Source organism: Malaclemys terrapin, chromosome 7, assembly GCF_027887155.1.
Source record: "Malaclemys terrapin pileata isolate rMalTer1 chromosome 7, rMalTer1.hap1, whole genome shotgun sequence".
Taxonomy (NCBI): Eukaryota; Metazoa; Chordata; order Testudines; family Emydidae; genus Malaclemys; species Malaclemys terrapin.
In genome coordinates, this window is record NC_071511.1 from 98985249 (window position 1) to 99005621 (window position 20373).

Below are 20373 nucleotides of genomic sequence, written 5' to 3' on the forward strand. Positions count from 1 at the left end.
GATATCCAAGAGCCCTGGTTTAAGATGCAGGCACAGAAGAGGCCCCTGCCCCAAAGCAACAAAGCTTTGGCTTATTATCTTTTCCACAGATTCCCCGTGGGGCTTGGGTGGGGAACAGTGTGCACTACCTCCACCCTCCAGTCCAGACCAACTCTATCTCCACACACAGATCCAGACCTGAATGCTGCTGATGGCTTGTGGGCGGGGGAAGTGAGGGAAGGGGAGATCAGTGCCACAGAGGCAGCTGACCCTTCCACCATTCCATGCTGGAAGATTCAATTGTGCAAGATTCAAAGTACATCTCATAGGGAGATTAGTGGGCCCTAAGGCCTTGGCTACACTAGCAATTCACAGCACTGCACTTGCTGTGCTCAGGGGTGTGAAAAAACACACCCCCTGAGTGCAGCGAGTGCAGCGCTGTAAAGCGCCAGTGTAATCAGCGCCTGCAGCGCTGCACGCTCGCTCGCAGCGCTGCAAGCTATTCCCCTCGGAGAGGTGGAGTACTTACAGTGCTGCAAGAGAGCTCTCGCAGCGCTGGCGGTGCGACTACACTTACGCTTCACAGCAATCCACGAGTGTAGCCAAGGCCTAAGATAGCTAACAGTAACTATTACCACGTCTTTAATAAGTTACAAACGGCAAATTGTCTCTCTTGTCACTGGATTTTATTTAATCAATTCAGATTATTTCAGAAAAATCCTAACAGTACTCTTTCAATTAATTAATGTGAAAACTCTCGTTCTTTGCAGATAATTAAGCCTTAAGTCTGTATCCTTCCAAAAAAACTGCACTGATTTTTTAACATTATTGTTTACAGTCTAAAAATACTGTGTGAGATGGGATTCTTTTCTAAAAGTATTAGCAATTATACTTTCAGTATCCTTTGTTGCACAGTCTGAAGTTTAAGGTAACCTCAAAATGGTGGAGGAGCACTGATTTACAAGTTAAATGGGTTTTTGCTTTGCTAAGTCACTTTACCTAGCTGTTCAGCAATTAAGCGTCAAACAGAACCCAAGATTGCTGCTCAAATGATGCACAAATAAAATATCAGCACTATACAATTTCTGCTGATTACCACTTGCCTCTCAATATGCCCTTTAGTTGCTCATCCATCAAGAAGAGGTCACTGACAGCAGTACATAAAGTCCTTCTAAAGAAAATCTATGGGATGAATCAGATTTCTGGGTCTCTCCTCTTATCCTCACAACTGTTGTCTTTTTGTCTTGCCTAGATTAAGTCTACCAGACTCTGTCATCACTTTACACCCATACAGCCTCATCTAATTATGCATCTGGTTTGCAATCTATTTATCTCTGGAACACAACTCTCAAAATGCTCCTATCATATTAGCACCACCACAAGTTCACTCACATCTCTTCCAGAGGAAATGTATGGTTAGCACTTTGCCAAAAACTGGTAAGAGAATCTGGAAATCCCTAGTTCCCCACTGCCTTTCTACCAGAATTTCTGCAAATGTGTCATTCTTTCTTCTGGATCTCAAAATTGCCATGAAACTGACAGCCTACCTCTTGGCACGTTTTGATGCCCACTGTGTGTTCTCTCTCAACAGCCACACCTTGCCCCATCCTCATTTTGTTAGCATGCTTTTGCAACTCTTCCTCTCACCCAATGAAATTCCTTTGCCAACAGCAGTATTGTCAATCCCGACAATTTATAAATAATGAGTGAGATACTAAAAAAACATGAGATTGGTTTTAAGATTATGATGTATTTTGTAAAAAGTGTTGAGCTTTTTATGTGCCTTCTGGTTTTTGAGTCTTTGTGGGTCCTGTTTTCAAACTTCCCTCTGCAACCATGAGGATTATAAATTTACTTTAAAAAAATAAATCAAAGCTGAGATTTACATCTAATCACTTTCCTCCAGGAACAGGAGCTTTAAGGAATATGCTCTTAGCACTTTGCAGAATTTTATTTCACTCCTTTTTTCTCCTACCCTTGCATCTCTTGAAGGATCAGTGGTGATTTTGTTCTTCATTGTCTCAAACAGGTGTTTTCTGTTTCCTTAATCATTAACACTCAGTCCAAGACAGCTCATCACAACATATGCAGAGGACTCTGCTGAGAAAGCATGAGGAAATGCTACGTGCATGAAGAGCTCAGATTCCTAGGCATATTTCCTTTTGGTAATGTATTCTAAATACTCTCAATGTACATCTATGGCAGCTCATAGCTCTATACTTTGGACACATTTTAAAAGGAAAACTATCATTTGCAATGGTTCATGGTTGGGACATATCAGCATAAATTCCAGGTGGCATTTGGATCTACATAGCATGATAATCAAATACTTAGATGATGTGAATAATAGGTCTTCTAATAGCACTTACTATCTCGGCTTCAGTTAAGGGCATGCTAGTTTTCCCATTAACATCTACTTTCATGGGTTCTTAACCTACTGCACAATTCACTATTTTCAAAAAGAACCTCACAAACCACAATAGCCCCACAGCAACTATTAAAGCCTCAATGAAATAAGTGCTTCTAAACAGTGTCTAAATAAGTATTTACAGGATAGAACAAAGAATCTGTAGTCATTAGAGTCTGTTGGGTAAATAATGCAATTATCTGGAAAAAAAATCTCTCATTACTGAGGAGCTGATGGACTCTTGACAACTACAATATTTTCTCTTTGAACAGAAAATCTAAAAAATGATAAATGCTAATATATAATTGCAGTACCTGCATACTGGCAACCCCTCAGAACAATAAAGTACAAAAATGGGTTCAAGTGTGAGGAGATAGTTGTTGTTTGCTGTACATAACTCTTCTGTTAGCAGAAAGGCGGCTTTTACCTGGAAATAAAACTGTCCTGAGCTGGAAGAGAATGTTATTTTTTTTTACAAAAAAAATTATCTGCCCAGCCAATGGAAAACAAAACAAAAAGAACAGTTTTAGAAAAGTGCTGGTAATGTGTAGAATAATGTGTAGTCTCCTAGAATTCTTATAATTTATCATAAACTGTTATCAAACCTAACACCTAAGTGTTACCAAGCCATTTCATAAGCTATAATCCTGAAATATTTACACATGTAAATCACTTTATATGTGCAAACAGCCCTCAATTTTACTTGTGTGCCTAAGGGTTTGCAGGATTGGAGTCATAAGAACATAAGAACGGCTGTACTGGGTCAGACCAAAGGTCTTTCTAGCCCAATATCCTGTTTACCGACAGTGGCCAATGCCAGGTGCCCCAGAGGGAGTGAACCTAACAGGTAACGATCAAGTGATCTCTCTCCTGCCATTCAACTCCACCCTCTGACAAACAGAGGCTAGGGACACCGTTCCTTACCCATCCTGGCTAATAGCCATTAATGGACTTAACCTCCATGAATTTATCCAGTTCTCTTTTAAACCTTGTTATAGTCCTAGCCTTCACAACCTCCTCAGGCAAGGAGTTCCACAAGTTGACTGTGAGCTGTGTGAAGAAGAACTTCCTTTTATTTGTTTTAAACCTGCTTTCCATGAATTTCATTTGGTGGCCCCTAATTCTTGTATTATGGGAATAAGTAAATAACTTTTCCTTATCTACTTTCTCCACATTACTCATGATTTTATATACCTCTATCATATCCCCCCTTAGTCTCCTCTTTTCCAAGCTGAAAAGTCCTAGCCTCTTTAATCTCTCCTCATATAGGACCCGTTCCAAACCTCTAATCATTTTAGTTGCCCTTCTCTGAACCTTTTCTAGTGCCAGTATATCTTTTTTGAGATGAGGAGACCACATCTGTACACAGTATTTGAGATGTGGGCGTACCATCGATTTATATAAGGGCAATAATATATTCTCTATCTTATTCTCTATCCCCTTTTTTAATTCCTAACATCCTGTTTGCTTTTTTGACTACGTCTGCACACTGCATGGACGTCTTCAGAGAACTATCCATGATGACTCCAAGATCTTTTTCCTGATTTGTTGTAGCTAAATTAACCCCCCTCATAGTGTATGTGTAGTTGGGGTTATTTTTCCCAATGTGCATTACTTTACATTTATCCATATTAAATTTCATTTGCCATTTTGTTGCCCAATCACTTAGTTTTGTGAGAGCTTTTTGAAGTTCTTCACAGTCTGCTTTGGTCCTAATTATCTTGAGCAGTTTAGTATCATCTGCAAGCTTTGCCACCTCACTTTTTACCCCTTTTTCCAGATCATTTATGAATAAGTTGAATAGGACTGGTCCTAGGACAGACCCTTGGGGAACACCACTAGTTACCCCTCTCCATTCTGAGAATTTACCATTTATTCCTACCCTTTGTTCCCTGTCTTTTAACCAGTTCTCAATCCATGATAGGACCTTCCCTTTTATCCCATGACTACTTAATTTACGTAAGAGCCTTTGGTGAGGGACCTTGTCAAAGGCTTTCTGGAAATCTAAGTTCACTATGTCCACTGGATCTCCCTTGTCCACATGTTTGTTGAGCCCTTCGAAGAATTCTAATAGATTAGTAAAACATGATTTCCCTTTCAGAAACCATGTTGACTTTTGCCCAACAATTTATGTTCTTCTAGGTGTCTGACAATTTTATTCTTTACTATTGTTTCAACTAATTTGCCCGGTACTGACGTTAGACTTACCGGTCTGTAATTGCCGGGATCATCTTTAGATCCCTTTTTAAATATTGGCATTACATTAGCTATCTTCCAGTCATTGGGTACAGAAGCCGATTTAAAGGACAGGTTACAAACCCTAGTTAATAGTTCCGCAACTTCACATTTGAGTTCTTTCAGAACTCTTGGGTGAATGCCATCTGGTCCCAGTGACATGTTAATGTTAAGTTTATCAATTAATTCCAAAACCTCCTCTATCCATGTGTGTAATCTCAAAGGACAGCAAATAGAATGGGACAAAAATGAGACAACACTATAAATCAGAGTGCTAATGTCTTCACTGTCTATATATCAATCCTGCTCTTTATTTTACACCTTTACTTAAAATTGTCTCCTCAGTTTCTTTTAAAATCCCAATTTTTAAAGAAGTCCTAAAACCCCCCAATAGCTAAGTCATCAGTAAAAGGATGGCTACTATAACAAACCACTGGATTTATTTTCTCTACAAACTAAGGGCCAGATTGTGGCCCACCTTGCATGCAAGCAGCAGGAAATACAGGGAGTATTAGTCATCTCCCTTACTCCCTTGTGCTAATGCACTTTATTATAGATTCCTGTGAAAATGGTAAGCAGACTACACTTCCCACCCTCACCCCAAAGGTGGGTGGGAAGTATTGAAGGGAGTAATTGGAGCCTAGACACCACACACACCTGTAAGTTTTAGTTACGCCAGTGTATCAGTGAGCAAATACTGTGACACCCTCCCCAGAAAAGTGAGGGGATCAGGAGGAGGATGGTGCTCAAGTGAGTCAGTCTCCGTTGTGGGCTGCTCCAGAGATAGCGTGTTATTGTGCTGCCTCTTACCATGAGGTAGGCCCCAATCTAATGGTCTAGCCCTAAGAAACTAGCACTGCCAGGGTACAAACACAAGTCAATTTCTCTTACATCAGTTCACGGATGACAGGAAATTAGTTCCGTATTACAGTTACATTTTCATGTATGGATATGACATATATATATATATATATACACACATACAGGAATAATGACAGAAAGTTCAACATGAGCAAAATCAAATACTATTATTGTTGGCAAGAAATGGTAAATGTGAGCTAGCAGCAGAATTGAAAACACCCTTTTGAATATCCCATCAGGAAACGCCCTTTGCCAAGAAAAATATCACAAGACAGAATATGGTTTCAAAAATCTATAATTAACACAAGAAAAAGTGTTTATTTTATTCTGCTTTACCATAGGAGACATAAATATGCATTTGGATATTCTATCCTTGCATGTTGCCAATTAATAAAATGGAAAGATTAAGTAAGATATTTGTGTTACAAATCCATGTCTACAAATATCTGAAAATCTGGAGCTACCAAATAAAATAATAATCTACAACTGTTAAAATAAGTTGCTTTTGGAGCATCACCTCTTTGTTCAAAGTCAGCCATAGAAGTAGAACCATAAGCTGCTAAGCATTATGGGTCAAATTCTGCCCTCAGTGCAATCACAGGAATGGAACGGATTTCAATGGGAGCTGCACGCACAGGAGGGCAGTACGTAGTACTCTAAAAACTGCTGGAAGGAGTAGTTTTATTTCTGTACTGATACTATGTGAGTTCCTCAGGGGAGGGACTTTTTGTTTAGAGTTGTACAATGCCTATCAGAAGTGGTAGTTTATGACTGGGGACCCTAAGCACTACAGTAAAACACAGGAATAATAACTGCAGCAAATATAAATAAAACCATTCTATACAGTGTGCATGAAAATGACATAAAACTTAGAAAATGCTGTCAAGTGATTTTAGGACCAAAATTTTACTAATGTATTTTTAGTACCTGTTTGCAGAGTAACAAACATCTTTGTGTTTGTGTCTGTGATTTTTTTAAACATTATTTGAAGAATAGTTTTGTTTAATAATAATAAAATAACAGAAGAACAAGAGAGATCGGTTTCAACAGCACTGCACTCATAAGCAACGGTGAGCCCTGATGCTACAATGAGTTCCGTTTTGGTGGGCCCCAGCACCCACACAGAGCCATGAGTTCAATGGCAGCACTATTCCAGCAGGATTGGGGCCCTGACATAGAACAAACTGAAGTATTACAGGATAGGGGCTGTAATGGATAAAAAAGGTGAAATATATAACCAACAGAGAAAATAAAATCAGTAATTAAAATAATTTGTTTTAAGTGTCCAATTTTTAAATATTCTGAAAATACCATAGCAGAGTCATTTTGATAATGTATATCATATGCCTTTAGCATTGTACCAGTTTTAAAAAAGAAACTTTCTAGTCTACAGTCCATCAGCAAATAGCATAAAATGTTTCCAATCCATCAATATTCCATACACTATTATAACATGATAATTTCAAGCATCTGTTTAAGAGCACCCTTTAAATGGTAGACAGAAGCTCAGTAATCTTTATTAAAATATTACTATAGGCATAAATTTGTATTTTATGATTGGACAAAAAGCTAGCAATCATAAATAAACTCAGTTTGATTGCTCCATAAACTAACATTTTAAAGAGGAAGCAGTAGCAATTTTGCAGACCCTAATATGATCAGACAATTTAATACTTCAGTGTACTATGACCCTCTTCCTTCCTACAAATTGCTCATATAGTATAAGATATAATTTGGTTGACGAGTGTAATGATGGTAATTAACAGTATGTCTCTTAATTCTGATATCATGGAAATAAGGAGCACATGCTTAAATTAAAGTGATTTAGCAGCACTATAGCAGCTCATACACTTGGCATTACCATATTAATTGGTATAATATTCTTGTTCATTATCCATTACACCCCTTGACATTGCTATTACAAGTTAATAGATGAAAGAATTGATCACTTCCACACCTCTCCATCTATCAAAAACCAAATGGGGTCAAATCGTCAATAAGGAGACCCAGCAAAAATCACTAAAGCAGGAAAGCGCCAAATGGTTTGGAAGCAATTTATTATATACAAACAACCCTTCCATAACCTTAGTTTAACAGTTCAAGAAGCATTTTGGGTAAATTACATTAACAGAAAGTGGTTGAGGTGGAAATAAATTAATGATGTTACAAAAAGAAATTAGTATGGTTACTTTCACTGTGTTTTTTAGACAGAGAAAGGTGATGGTAAAGAATACAAATAGCCTTGAAGGATTGATTCTTCCTGATCACATAGGAAAACTGGCCAGGGATCTGCTGAAAGGATATCTGCAAGAGTTTAGCTGCTTTCAGAGCTAGTTTTTGCCATCATGATGGGAACCAAAAATAAATATATGAATAAAAATAAAGGGAGGGAAAAACTAAAAGACAAAACAGAGGCACAAGCCAACATGGTAGGTTCACTATCAGACAATCTTTTTATTAGTTGCTATTTTTAAAATGTTTTTTATGCAATCAATCTTTTATTTCAATTATATGCTATGCTACTCTATGCTTTCAACATTTTTTCCCATCTAAAACATCTGAGGATATCAGAGGATGGTCATATCTAAGATTGTAGAGACCTGTAAAGACAGGTACTAATCAGATGCAAAAGACAAGATTATCTAACTAAAGTAACTGTAAGACAGCCATCATAATAGTATATAATGTGCTGGATCCTAAATAAATTAATCCAATCTCTTCTATTTATAGTGCTTTGTAGCTGGATCCCACTTTGCTGTTTCGGGTTGTCTCAGCAAAAAGTGGTTTGGCTAACAGTTAAAGTTCTCCTAGGCTACTGAGTTATTAAAACTTTATTTAATTTTTTTTCCATTCCTTACATCACCCTGTGTCAGAACCATCAATCACTACCTTGGAGTTTTCTCTATCTCCCAATTCCAGAGCAAGTCAGAGACACCAACATTTTCTCAGTAATTCTTCAAGTTCTAATCTGAATATGGTAGCATGTAGACTAGAAAAATGAGGGTTAGAATATGCATCCACATATAGATATGGAGATTCCATGCCTTTCTCTCTTATGCATGGTGATGAACCTTATGGAATACTCCATTTCACCAAATCAAACTAATCTTTCTGCACATTCCTGTTAGGCTTGTTACTTATTTTGTATTTGTTCGCACTGCCTGCAGCCCTGTATACCACTAAAATATGTATACATTACCGTGTAATTAAACAGCAGTCGTGTATTATGCTGTCCTCCACAAATATACCACTCTCTTCATCAGTTTCAATAAGATGACCATCATGGTACCAGTGTACTTGGGTAGTGTTGTCAACATATGTTGCAGTGCACTGAAATGGCAAGCGGTCTCCATGAAAAACCACCTGCCTTTGTGATGGTATCAGTTCAAAAAGAGGCAGTTCCAAAGGTCCAGCTGTAGAAAAAAATATTTTCCTGTTATTTAAGGAATGGCAAACAGTCCATAGTGTGCTTTTTAAAAAGTGCTTGGATTTTGTTAATAGCTATTATTTCTACAAGTGTCAGCATGCATTATAGAAGAAATCAAGTGTTCTATAATTTAACGCTTTCAGATAAGATCAAACATTTTTCATGAACAGGACAAAATATGCAATAAAATATCTACTCTACATATATTACTGCTTTTCTTGCATAAAGCAATAAAAATACAATACTGGCTACACACCATGTATAATACTGCACCCATCATGCACAGAATTTCTTTTGATCAATTTCATTGATTGGGATTCTCTGAAGTTAATTAATTCATTGCCTCTGCATTTCTTTTACCAGGAAGCAATGGCACAATGGGTGCCCAAGGTGACTTTTGTGCCTCATGTGCATTATGAAGTTGGGCTCTGCACCATCCCAAAATATGCTGAAGCAGAGGGAACTGATGAGGGTGAGTTGGCGAAGGAGCTATTGGATCTGCTTACATAGATGCAGTGTTCCTCACAATTAAGGTGCACGTGGAGGGGCTGAAGCTGCTTCTCAAATCCACAGCAAAGAACTGAACTTCAGCTTCATCATGATTTGCCCCACTACTTAGTTCCTAGCATGAATAATCAGTTTTTTGTGGGGAAAATATATTTTCTCTATAACTAGCAAAATACACAGAGTGCAGCTATGTTTAAGGTCACATCTTAGACTTAAAAAGCAACAGAGGGTCCTGTGGCACCTTTGAGACTAACAGAAGTACTGGGAGCATAAGCTTTCGTGGGTAAGAACCTCACTTCTTCAGATGCAAGACTTCTGTTAGTCTCAAAGGTGCCACAGGACCCTCTGTTGTTTTTTACAGATTCAGACTAACACGGCTACCCCTCTGATCTTAGACTTAAAGATGTTGTCTATCATCTATAATCAGACCTGCTGAACCGTTTGTCAGCTGATGATTGTCTATGTCTGCTGGAGCTAACTTTAAAAGACATGCTCCCGAAGACAGCTCACTTCCAATGTAAACTCTCCTTTAGGTTAACCATAACTTGCAGCAAAAGGTAAATTTGTTTTCTTCACAGTTCACCTACAATGGCAACCACAATGGCTAAATCCACAGATTGTTATAGCCACCCATGCACAGTATAAAAAGTTGTTATTGCTGATTATTAAAGCAAAACAGGACAAATGAGAGTTTGTTTTTAAATATGGAAATTATTACTCTTGCAAAGCTGTATTGAAAAAAGAATTAACAAAACTTTAACAAAAATTAAAGACATACAATGGTTGCCACAAACACTGAGAAGGAGGAAGAGCAAAGAAAGGAATTAAGTTGTATTTAACAACTGAGAATGCTGGTCTTTGGATTCAGTTCCATTTTCTGAAAAATGTTGCCACACATTTGAGTTAAAAGGATGCATTCAAAATCATCTGGTAATCTGAAATTCTCCTCCTTAAATGCTTGAAAAAAAGCTTACCATCTTGGAGACTACCAGATGGAAATTTACCCAGACTAAAATAAAATTTCTCTTTTGCCCAGTAAATTATGTCTTCCTACGCATGATTTTTTTTTACCATGAATACTGCAGATTGTACGTTTGAGTGATTAATGGAAAAGCCAATAAAACTATTCTAGCGAACCTTAGTCAGTGGGGCAATTATGGTCCAGACACCCTCAGGGTGGAACAGAAGGTTTTAACCCCCAAAATGATCAGTTAAACCAACTGATTGTATATTGTGGTGTTGTACAATAAAAACATATTAATTAAGGTCTTTTATGAAAGTCTTTAATGTTCTGAACTTTATGGTCAAGACTGGTTATGAATGTATGTATTTTTGTATATAGAAAATTGTGCTCCTAATCTCTGGCACAAATTCAACTACACCTCACAGCAGGATGGTGAGCAGCTAAGGAAAGAGGGGCACCTGCCAAGGCAGTTGTTTACATGCAACAGGCTTCAAGTAACTAATCTGTTGTGCAGTCCTGGAAAGGACAATGGTGGACCATTAGAGTTCATGGAAAGACATTTAGACAACTCAAAATTGAAAAGAATATCTTGACTCCTGAACATCAAATCAGGAGGGAATTTCCCCATTCTGATTAACCGTGAGTCACGGTGGACTCGGGGAGAGGGGAGGGGAGAAAAGAAGGAAAAAAGCTTTTTAAAAAGCAGATTTGGGATTTAAGCTTTTTTCCAGAACTTGGGGACAGTCTCGAGAAAGGAGGATGCTCATGAACAGTGGATCCCTCCTACAACTAGGGGATATGCTGGGAAATTGTTTTAAGGCAATAGGTAACTCTTATTAGAAAAGACATTTTACCTAAGAAAGTGTAAAGCCTGAGGTTGTCTCTTTAACTTTATTTTCTGTGCAACTTTTATGTTTGCTTTCCCTTATGATCTCACCATTCAATGTGTGATTTTTTTTCTATTATATAAACTTTTTGTTTATTTTTATCCCAAGCAGGTCTCTGGTGTGCAAACTGTGTGCAGTGTGTATGCCAAAGGGAGCGGATAACGGGTCAGGTTTTCACCCCTTCTGGGGTGATGAACCAAAGGGGAACGGCCTGAGGTCTGGTAGTTAAGAACTCACAGAAGAAATATTTGCTCAGACTAGGGACTGGAAGAGCTGTTGGAGTTACCCTGCAAAGAGTAACTGGGCTGCTAAGCACCAGGGTGTGACCTTATACTTGTGGGATGGCTACTACTGGTGTCAGGGATCCGAACCATAACAAACAAAGGCTCTCAGGGTTACAGGGCAGGCAGTGACACAACCCCTTGTTGATCTGAGTAGTCCCCAAAATGTCACAGTCAGCAAACTTCATTTACTGTGTGAAATAAACCACATCGCAGAGATGATTCACCAACCTGTATCCAGTACTTTTGACATGTGTCTTTTACAGTACAAACAGGACATCTAACAACCCAAAAACAAGGTTTCAGTGCATTTAAATTGTTCTTTAAAAATATTACAAGGACTGCCAAAATGAAACCATGTTTATTTGCTGTAGTACATCTTTAAATATATTTTGGGCAATGATAAAACTACCTATGGAATGCTTCAGAATATGGGTTGTTCAAACTGCAAGCCTGCTGCCCACTAAAAGCCCCACAATCAGTGGGTCGCTGTGGAGTAGTTATTCACCTGATTAAACTAATAGATTTGCTAAATCTTTAAATGTGTTTTAGTCTGAATAATATATTGCAAATTGAACAAAGTGTATAAAATTCTAGCTTCCACCAACCCCAATATTAAAAGCACTTAAATAAAATGTATGCCTATAAACTACCCACATATTTTCAGTTTTTGGCAGCTCAAATATCTTTAAATAGGCCGAGGCAAGACTATTATATGATTATTGGAAAATACTACAATAAATAAAATGTTCATTTCACAGCCAGGCACATGCAAAGGAGATGAGAGGCCAATAATATAGAATAGAATTATAGGATTAAAAGGGACCACAATGGTCATCTAGTCTACCCCCTTGCCAAGATGCAGGATTTGAGTCTAAACCATCCAAGACGGATGGCTATCCAGCCTCCTTTTGAAAACCTCCAGTGAATAGGCTTTCACAACCTCCTGAGGCAGTCAGTTCCATTGTCTTACTGTTCATACAGTTAAGAAGTTTTTCATGAAATTTAACCTAGATCTGCTATGCCGTAGTTTGAACCCATTGCCTCTTGTCCTGCCCTCTGTGGCAAAAGAGAACAACTTTACTCTATCTTTTTTTATGGCAGCCTTTCAAGTATTTGAAGACTGCTATCATGTCACCACTTAATCTCCTCTTTTCCAAACTAAACATCCCCAGTTCCTTTAGCCTTGTTTTTTTTTTTCCATCCCTTTGATCATCTGTGTCTCTCGCCTCTGGATCCTTTCCAGTTTCTCTACATCCTTTCTATATATTAGTGACCAAAATTGGACATAGTTCTCCAGCTGAGGCCTAACCAGCTCCAAGTAGAGCAGTACTATCACCTCCTGTGACTTGCATGCTATGCCTCTGTTAATGCAACCTAAAATTGCATTTGCTTTTTCTGGAACAGCATCACATTGTTGACTAATGTTGAGGCTGTGATCCACCACAACTCCCAGATCCTTCTCAGCAGTGCGGCTGCCAAGCCAGTTTCCTCCCATTCTGCATTTGTGCATTTGGTTTTTCTTCCTTAAGTGTAGCACCTTACATTTGTCTTTGTTGAATTTCATTTTGTTGTCTATAGCCCAGTTCTCTAACTTATCAAGATCCCTCTGAATTTTAGCTCTATTCTCCACAGTACTGGCAACCCCACCCTAGCTTTATCTCGTCTGCAAACTTGATCAGTATGTTCTCTATACCTACATCCAGGTCATTAATAAAGATGTTAAACAACACCAGACACAGAACAGCTCCCTGTGGAACCCCACTTGAGACCTCCCTCCAATCCAACATCATTCCATTAATAGCTACTCTTTTTGTTTGCAGTTGTTTAACCAATTATATATCCACTCATTGGTAGCTCTGTCAAACCTGCATTTCTCCAGCTTACTTATCAGAATGTCCAATGGGACTGTGTCAAAAGCCTTGCTGAAGTCCATATATATTATGTCCACCTCATTCCCCCATCTACCAAACCAGTTACACTGTTAAAGAAGAAAATCAAGCGGATTTGGTATGATTTGTTCTTAGTAGCCGCCATGCTGGCTGCTAAAGATTACCCCTTCATCCTCCAGGTATTCACAAACTGAATGTTTTATACATTGCTCTAGTAGCTTCACAGGTAACAAAGTCAGGCTGACTGGTCTATAGTTCCCCGGCTCCTCCTTTTTGCCCCTCTCTAAAGATGGGCAGTAGGTTAGCCCTTCTACAGTCTTCCAGGACCTTTCCTATCATCCATGAGTTTGTAAATATTATTGCTAGTGACTCAAAGATTTCTTCAGCTAATTCCTTCAGTACCCCTTGGGTGAACAACATCCAGACCCGCTGATTTGAATTCATTCAAATTAGTCAGAAGATATCTGATGTGTTCTTTACTTATCCCGATCTGCATCCCTTTCCCATTATTGTCTATGATAATTTCGCTAGTTGTCCGATCACGTCATTTTTTGTGAGAAGACAAACAAAATAGGCACTCAGCAGCTCTGCCTTCCTATCATCTTCTGTTACCAGCTCACCACCTCTATTGAGCAACAGATTCACACCATCCATGATCCATTTCTTTGTCTGACATATTTGAAGAACCCCTTCCTGTTGTCTCTAACATTTTTTGCCAGCTGTAACTCATTGTTTGCCTTAGCTTTCCTGATTTTGTCCCTACACACTTGCACTATTACACTTCTTTGATGACGTGCCCCTCCTTCCATTTCCTGTAGGTATCCCTTTTGGTTTTCAGATAGCTAAAAAAGCTCTTTTTGCAGCCACATTGGGCTCCTGTGGCTCTTCTTATCTTTCCTCTGCATTGGAATAGCTTGATGTTGAGCCTCTAGTATTACATCTTTTAAAAACTGCCAACCCCCTTCAACACATTTTCTTCCTAATTGGTCTTTGCTTGGGACCTTTCCTACTATTTCTCCAAGTCAGTTAAACTCTGCCTTTCTGAAGTCCAGTGTTCTTGTTTTGCTGTTCTCATGTCCTACTTTTCATAGGATCTTGAATTCTATTAGATCATGATCACTTCCTCCCAAATTCCAGCTCCCAAGACCACCTTCAAGTTTGCAACTAATTCATCCCTGTTGGTCAAAACCAGATCCAAAACAATGCCCTAGTTGTTTCCTCAACTTTCTGAATCAGAAAGCTGTCCTCTACATATTCTAGGAATTTTCAGGACGTATTATGTTTTGCTGCCATAGTCTTACAACAGAAATGAGGGAAGTTAAAATATCCCATGAATACCAGTTCATGTGTGTTAGCTAATTTTGTTACCTGCTTGTAGAATGACTCATCCACTTCCTCTTCCTGATTTGGTGATCTTTAATAGACCCCCAACACAACATCACTACTGTTCTTTTCCCTTGTTATCCTCCCCAGAGATTCTCAGTAGGTCTGTCGCTCACTTCCCCTTAGGCCTCAGAGCAAGCGTACACATTCTTGATGTATAGTGCAAAACCTCCTCCTTTTTCCCCATACCTATCCTTTTGGAGCAAGCTATATCCCTTAATCCTGGTATTCCGATTATGGGAATTTTCCCACCAAGTTTATGTGATGCCAATTAAGGCATAATTTTCTTCATATACCACGACTTCTCATTCATCCTGCTTGTTCCCCATACTCCTTAGATTTGTATACAGGCATCGAAGACATTTTGCAGACTGCCCTGTTGCTTTTCTTTTTGCCTTTATAATGCAGTTGTGATTTCTACACCCTTCTCCAGAAATTAGCCCCCTCCTCTTGTCTTTGTTAGTTTAGCCTAGATGCGCTTTGGCTGGATTTTTGTCACAACCCCCATAGGACCTAGTTTAAACCTCTCCTTATCAGGTTAGCCAGACAACATCCAAAGATGCTCTTCTGAGTATTTGATATATGGAGTCCATCTCAGTACAGCGAGCCCCTTTCTTGGAACATCAGCTTGTTGTTGAAGAAGCCAAAGCCCTCTTGCCAACACCACCTGCATAACCACACATTTCCTTTCACAATTCAACAGTCCCTGCCAGAGCCTTTTCCTTCAACAAGATGGATGTACAAGAACACTATTTGCAAACTCTGTTATCCTTCTTCCCAGAGCCACATAGTCTGCAGTGATCTGCTCAAGGTCATTCTTGGCAGTAGCATTGGTGACCACATGGATAAATAGCAAGGGGTAGCAGTCCAATGGCTAAAATCACTTTAGCTTGTGTTTAACATATTTTATCTACGCTTTCTATGAGTAAAAAACAGAATTCAGTCTCACAGCTCAAAGACCAGATCCTGCCACACTTCATCAGGTTGAGTAGTACCTTACTCTGCAAGTAATTCTATTTATTTCAAGAATACTATTTAAATTCCAATTTGACTAGTCAGTGTGCATAAACACAACCAAAACTTACTCCTACTTAGTAGAAAGTAGCCTGTGTCCAAGTGTGTGCTATACACAAAATCTGATGAGTTCCTGGGTTTTCCATATTTGGGGGAAGTGAGAATATTTAGCCATTCTTTGGCAGCTGTGGAATAGCATATTAGGTATTCTGTAACTGCTCTTTGAGAAGAGATTCTTGCTCAGCCCAGCTCAGATGCCTTATAAATGTGCAACTGGCACTTGGACGGTGACACTGTGGAAAGCCTATTAACTTTGATCAGGAAAGCAGCAAGACACTCTGCTACTGGAGGGAGCCCTCCCCTGACTGAAACAGATATGGCCAGCCTCTAACACTAGGGAATATTTAAAGGACCAATGTTTGATAGAGCATGATGACAAGTCCAGTCCATTAGCCGGTGAGAGCAATTTATGTCAGCAACTTGGTTCTTGCTCCTTTAGTACTAAAGGAAATGTACAAGTGACTGGATGATATGCAAACTTCTCCATGGCTGACCTTAGTGATGATCTTAGACGAGGATGACCAGACAGCAAGTGTGAAAAATCGGGACGGGGGTGGGGGAGTAATAGTTACCTATATAAAACAAAGCCCCAAATACTGGGACTGTCCCTATAAAAGCGGGACATCTGGTCATCCTATCTTAGACCCATATGGTCTATACAGCAGTGTAGGGCCTCAGTCTACCAAGATCCCTGCATCACCTGCAGAAATCCAATGACACAACCTGACCCACATCCTCTTTCTGCCATCTCTTATCCCTGAGGGGATGGTTACAGATTGGTGTTATGAGTATGCAGAGGTTGGGGGGCCCCCCATAGGAGAGGAAGAAGCTGGCTGTGTCTAAGGTGTCACCACAGTATCTAAACCCAACACAACCTGTAATGTATTTATTCTCACAATGCCCCTATAAGGTAGATAAGGTAACTATTATCTGCAGTTAACAGATGGTTAAATGAGACAGAGAGAGGCTAAGTGACTTGCCTTCTTCCTTTGTCCCAGGACTTGTTTCCCTCTGTCTGTAAGAGACTGCCACCAGTCCCCTCTTGTTCCCCGGCTACAGTAAATAAGATGCACATTGCATTATGACTCAATAGTGATTACCTTGTGTTTTGCTGGAGGATTCTAGCACCTCGCATCAGGATGACTCATTAGATGAGCCTTGCAATCCTATACAGTATCCGTTACACTTACTATTTCACACTAATGACTGGGATTATTGAATTTGGTGAATTAGCAAGTAAGTGAGCAAACAATACATAGGAATGTTAAGACATCACAAAATGTATTGTATGTTGCCAAATATTTATTTGTAAGGATTTAATATGCTTCACCAAGTACATGTAATGTAAAAAGTTTTGTGAAAATAATGAAATACTGATGGTATAAAAATATCTCCTAGGAGTTATATTTTTGGTTAATGTTAAGGAGCTACTACTTTCTTTGTGTGGATTATAATGTGTGTGTTCAACAAATTGTTGTTTAGAAAGGTTATTTTGTAATGTTACCTACAAAGAAATAGCTATCCTCATCTTTCCCTCCTCTCCTTCATCCTTTTGTGAAGTGAAGTATAGGAAATTTACTAGAGTTGTATGTTCACGGGCAAAGAATTTTTCAAAATTCTCAAGAACTGGATATCGTGAGCTGTGAGGTTAAGAATATTTGCATGGGCTTTCCTCTTCACACTTAGATCTACAACTTTCTGATATGGACTGGTAATCTTATTTTTAATTAGGTTGGGGCTAATATTGCTGCAGATCAATTCTGTTGAGCATATTGGCTTTTTGCAGAATCAAGATCCATGGTCTTCTGCACAAAGCACATAAAATCAGTTAAATATAAATCTGACATAATTCTGTACCAGTGAAAGTTAAAACTACCAAAATGCCCTCCAATCCATAGATCACATCCAATGCTGTGCTCCCTGAACCCTCTTCCTCTTATTACACAGTAGTAAATCAAATGCAGGTTTGATGCCAATGAGTAACATTAATAGAACCTCCTGTTCATTTAATTTTGAAAGCACACTTAAAATATACTTCAACTACCAAAGTTCTAATGCACAACCTGCTCTATGAAGCTTTTGACAGATAACTCCTGATCTTATTCTGTCAATGTAATGGAATAATTTTCAATGCAGTTTGAAGAGGAGGAGATGTGGAATTCCTATTAACATGGAAAATGTACCACATAGTGGCATTTGATTGTGGTGTGTCAATCTCATGAATATGTAAGTACTTTTTGTAACGTATGATGGTCTGGATGTCAAAAATGATTTAAACTTTAACTTGCCAGTTAATTCCTTAATGCTAATAAAACAATGTCATTCATAATAATTTCCATGTTGTTGATTATCATGATATTATTCATAACTTGCTATGCACAATGCATAACCTCACACATTCTCTTCAATTATAATGCCTTCTGAAATAAATGCAAATGGTTTTATTTATTGGCAGCATTCTACAGAATTTACCATGTCAAGTGAGTTTACTAGTAATGCATCAGCATCATACTGAAAGGATTAATCATTTCACTGAGATCTTCCATGAGGCAAAAAAAGATCCTTCATATGTTTGGCAATAGTCTCTTGACATATAATTATGTAATTGAGGATATTTTCTATTTTTGTATATGTAGACAAATTCACTTAAACTTTGGAAACAGAAAATCATCAACATTATTATTCCACACCTATTTTCAGCTGGCAAACCCTTTCCTCCACATTCTAATATATGCCCCTCCATCATGTTAAAAGTCCTCTCACCTATGGTTCCTATACTATTTCTATCTCCCCCAAACCAGAAAACTTCCACTACCTTTATTTAATACTATTCCCATCTCTCCCAGGTGTTCCCTTTTCCACCTTATTTCTCACCCTTCAGGTTCAATTGTTTTCCCCAAGACATAGCCTGGTAATAAATGCTGCACATGCTTACTCAGGTAAATGGGCTTTTGCATATAACTATACTTCACAGTTTCTTCTAAGTTTTTGTCATGCAGATCCTTAAAATTAATAAGAATTTTTATTTTAGGGATTTTGCCTCTTGAGATCAACAGTTAAACTCCTGGAGGTAAATTATATTAATTTACTGAACTTCAATTTATGCTAAAAACCATGCCCAATCACACTTGAATCTCTACATTGGTTTCCTTTTTTTCCTAATATACTTTTAAGCTCTTTACAGTTGTACATCAGCATATTCTATGTATAATAATTTGTACATTATATAGCTCTCGCATGCCTCTCTATTCCATGCAGAACATAGGACCCTCATCACTGCTTTCCATCTTTGTCTCCTACTACAATCTTCTCATGTCATTCTGATAGCTTTCAATTTTCCTTCTATTGTGCGTTTCCATGTTATTCTTCATCTACCTCATCACCTCTTACCCTTGGGGTTCCAGTCCAACACTTGTCTTGTTATGTGTTATGAGAATATATGTACTGTTGCTTTAAATTTGTAACAGGAAGCTAGGCAGTAATGGGGAACAGGAATGGGGAAAGTAATTTAGGCAGAAGCTCTGCAGTGAACCAGAGAGAGGCAGGGTACCTCCAAGGATAAAAGGATTTTCATTTTTCTAATATTAATCCTCATTAGGTGTTATAAGAAAGTGACTCCCCTCTAGCTGTGATGCTGCTCCTCGTGAATAGGGAAAGGACCCAGGCAAATCTGTAAAGCGACTATCTTATCCCTGATCTCCCTCCTCAAAATTCACTTCTGCCAAAATGCATACAGAAAACGACAATCTAAGAATTCCTAAGCTGGTAGTCAGTCGCAGTCACTGCTACTTGGATGGCTAAGAATTGTGCGCATTCTGTTATAGTTGCTACCTTGTCTCCCCTTGCCCGCACCCTGACCTGTTGATTTATGTCATCCACCTGTTGTCTTGTCATTTGGATTATAAATTCTTTGGGGGCAGGGACTGTCATTGTTATATGTTTGCACAGCACCCAGCACAATGAGGATTTAAGGTGCTTCCACAATATCAGCGTTAAATAATAATAAGTTTAAAGCATATCTTAAACAGGCAGCAAGAAGGACAGACACTGCTTAAAATGAGAAGTTTCTTTTACATAGTACCTTTCATACTAAAGGTAGATCAAAAATCTTTATAGAGTAATGGATTAAATTCTGGTAGTAGAAGAACAATATAAGTAAACAGAAGGCATTGTACTCTCGGTAATAACTCATAGATTGCCTTTGTAATTAGAACTTGTCTTATGTACTTAGCCAGTGTAATACACGGGATTTGCATGAATGTATGATATTGCTTTCTGGGCATTGGCCTGCAGGGGATTAATGGATCTGCTGATATTACCTGGTAAAATAGTAGAGGTCTATTTTGGCCATTATAGACAAGGGTTTAGTCCCCACTCCCTGTGGAGACATGTCTGTGGAATGTGATTTATGTAGTAATGGTGTCTGTTGTGTGCAGACATGAATTTTTTACACTAGGTTGCTTGGAATATACCCTA

The 20373-nt window shown here is 38.6% G+C and overlaps 1 protein-coding gene across 1 annotated transcript in view; it reads right to left on the reverse strand.

Annotated features, from left to right (window-relative positions):
* The window catches only part of ADGRA1 (adhesion G protein-coupled receptor A1), a 466316-nt gene that overhangs the window by 228538 nt on the left and 217405 nt on the right, over positions 1 to 20373 (reverse strand). Inside the window, exon 7 of the mRNA XM_054036172.1 lies at positions 8682 to 8895. Within this exon, the coding sequence (XP_053892147.1) occupies positions 8682 to 8895 (214 nt within the window). The remainder of the gene's footprint in view (positions 1 to 8681; positions 8896 to 20373) is intronic.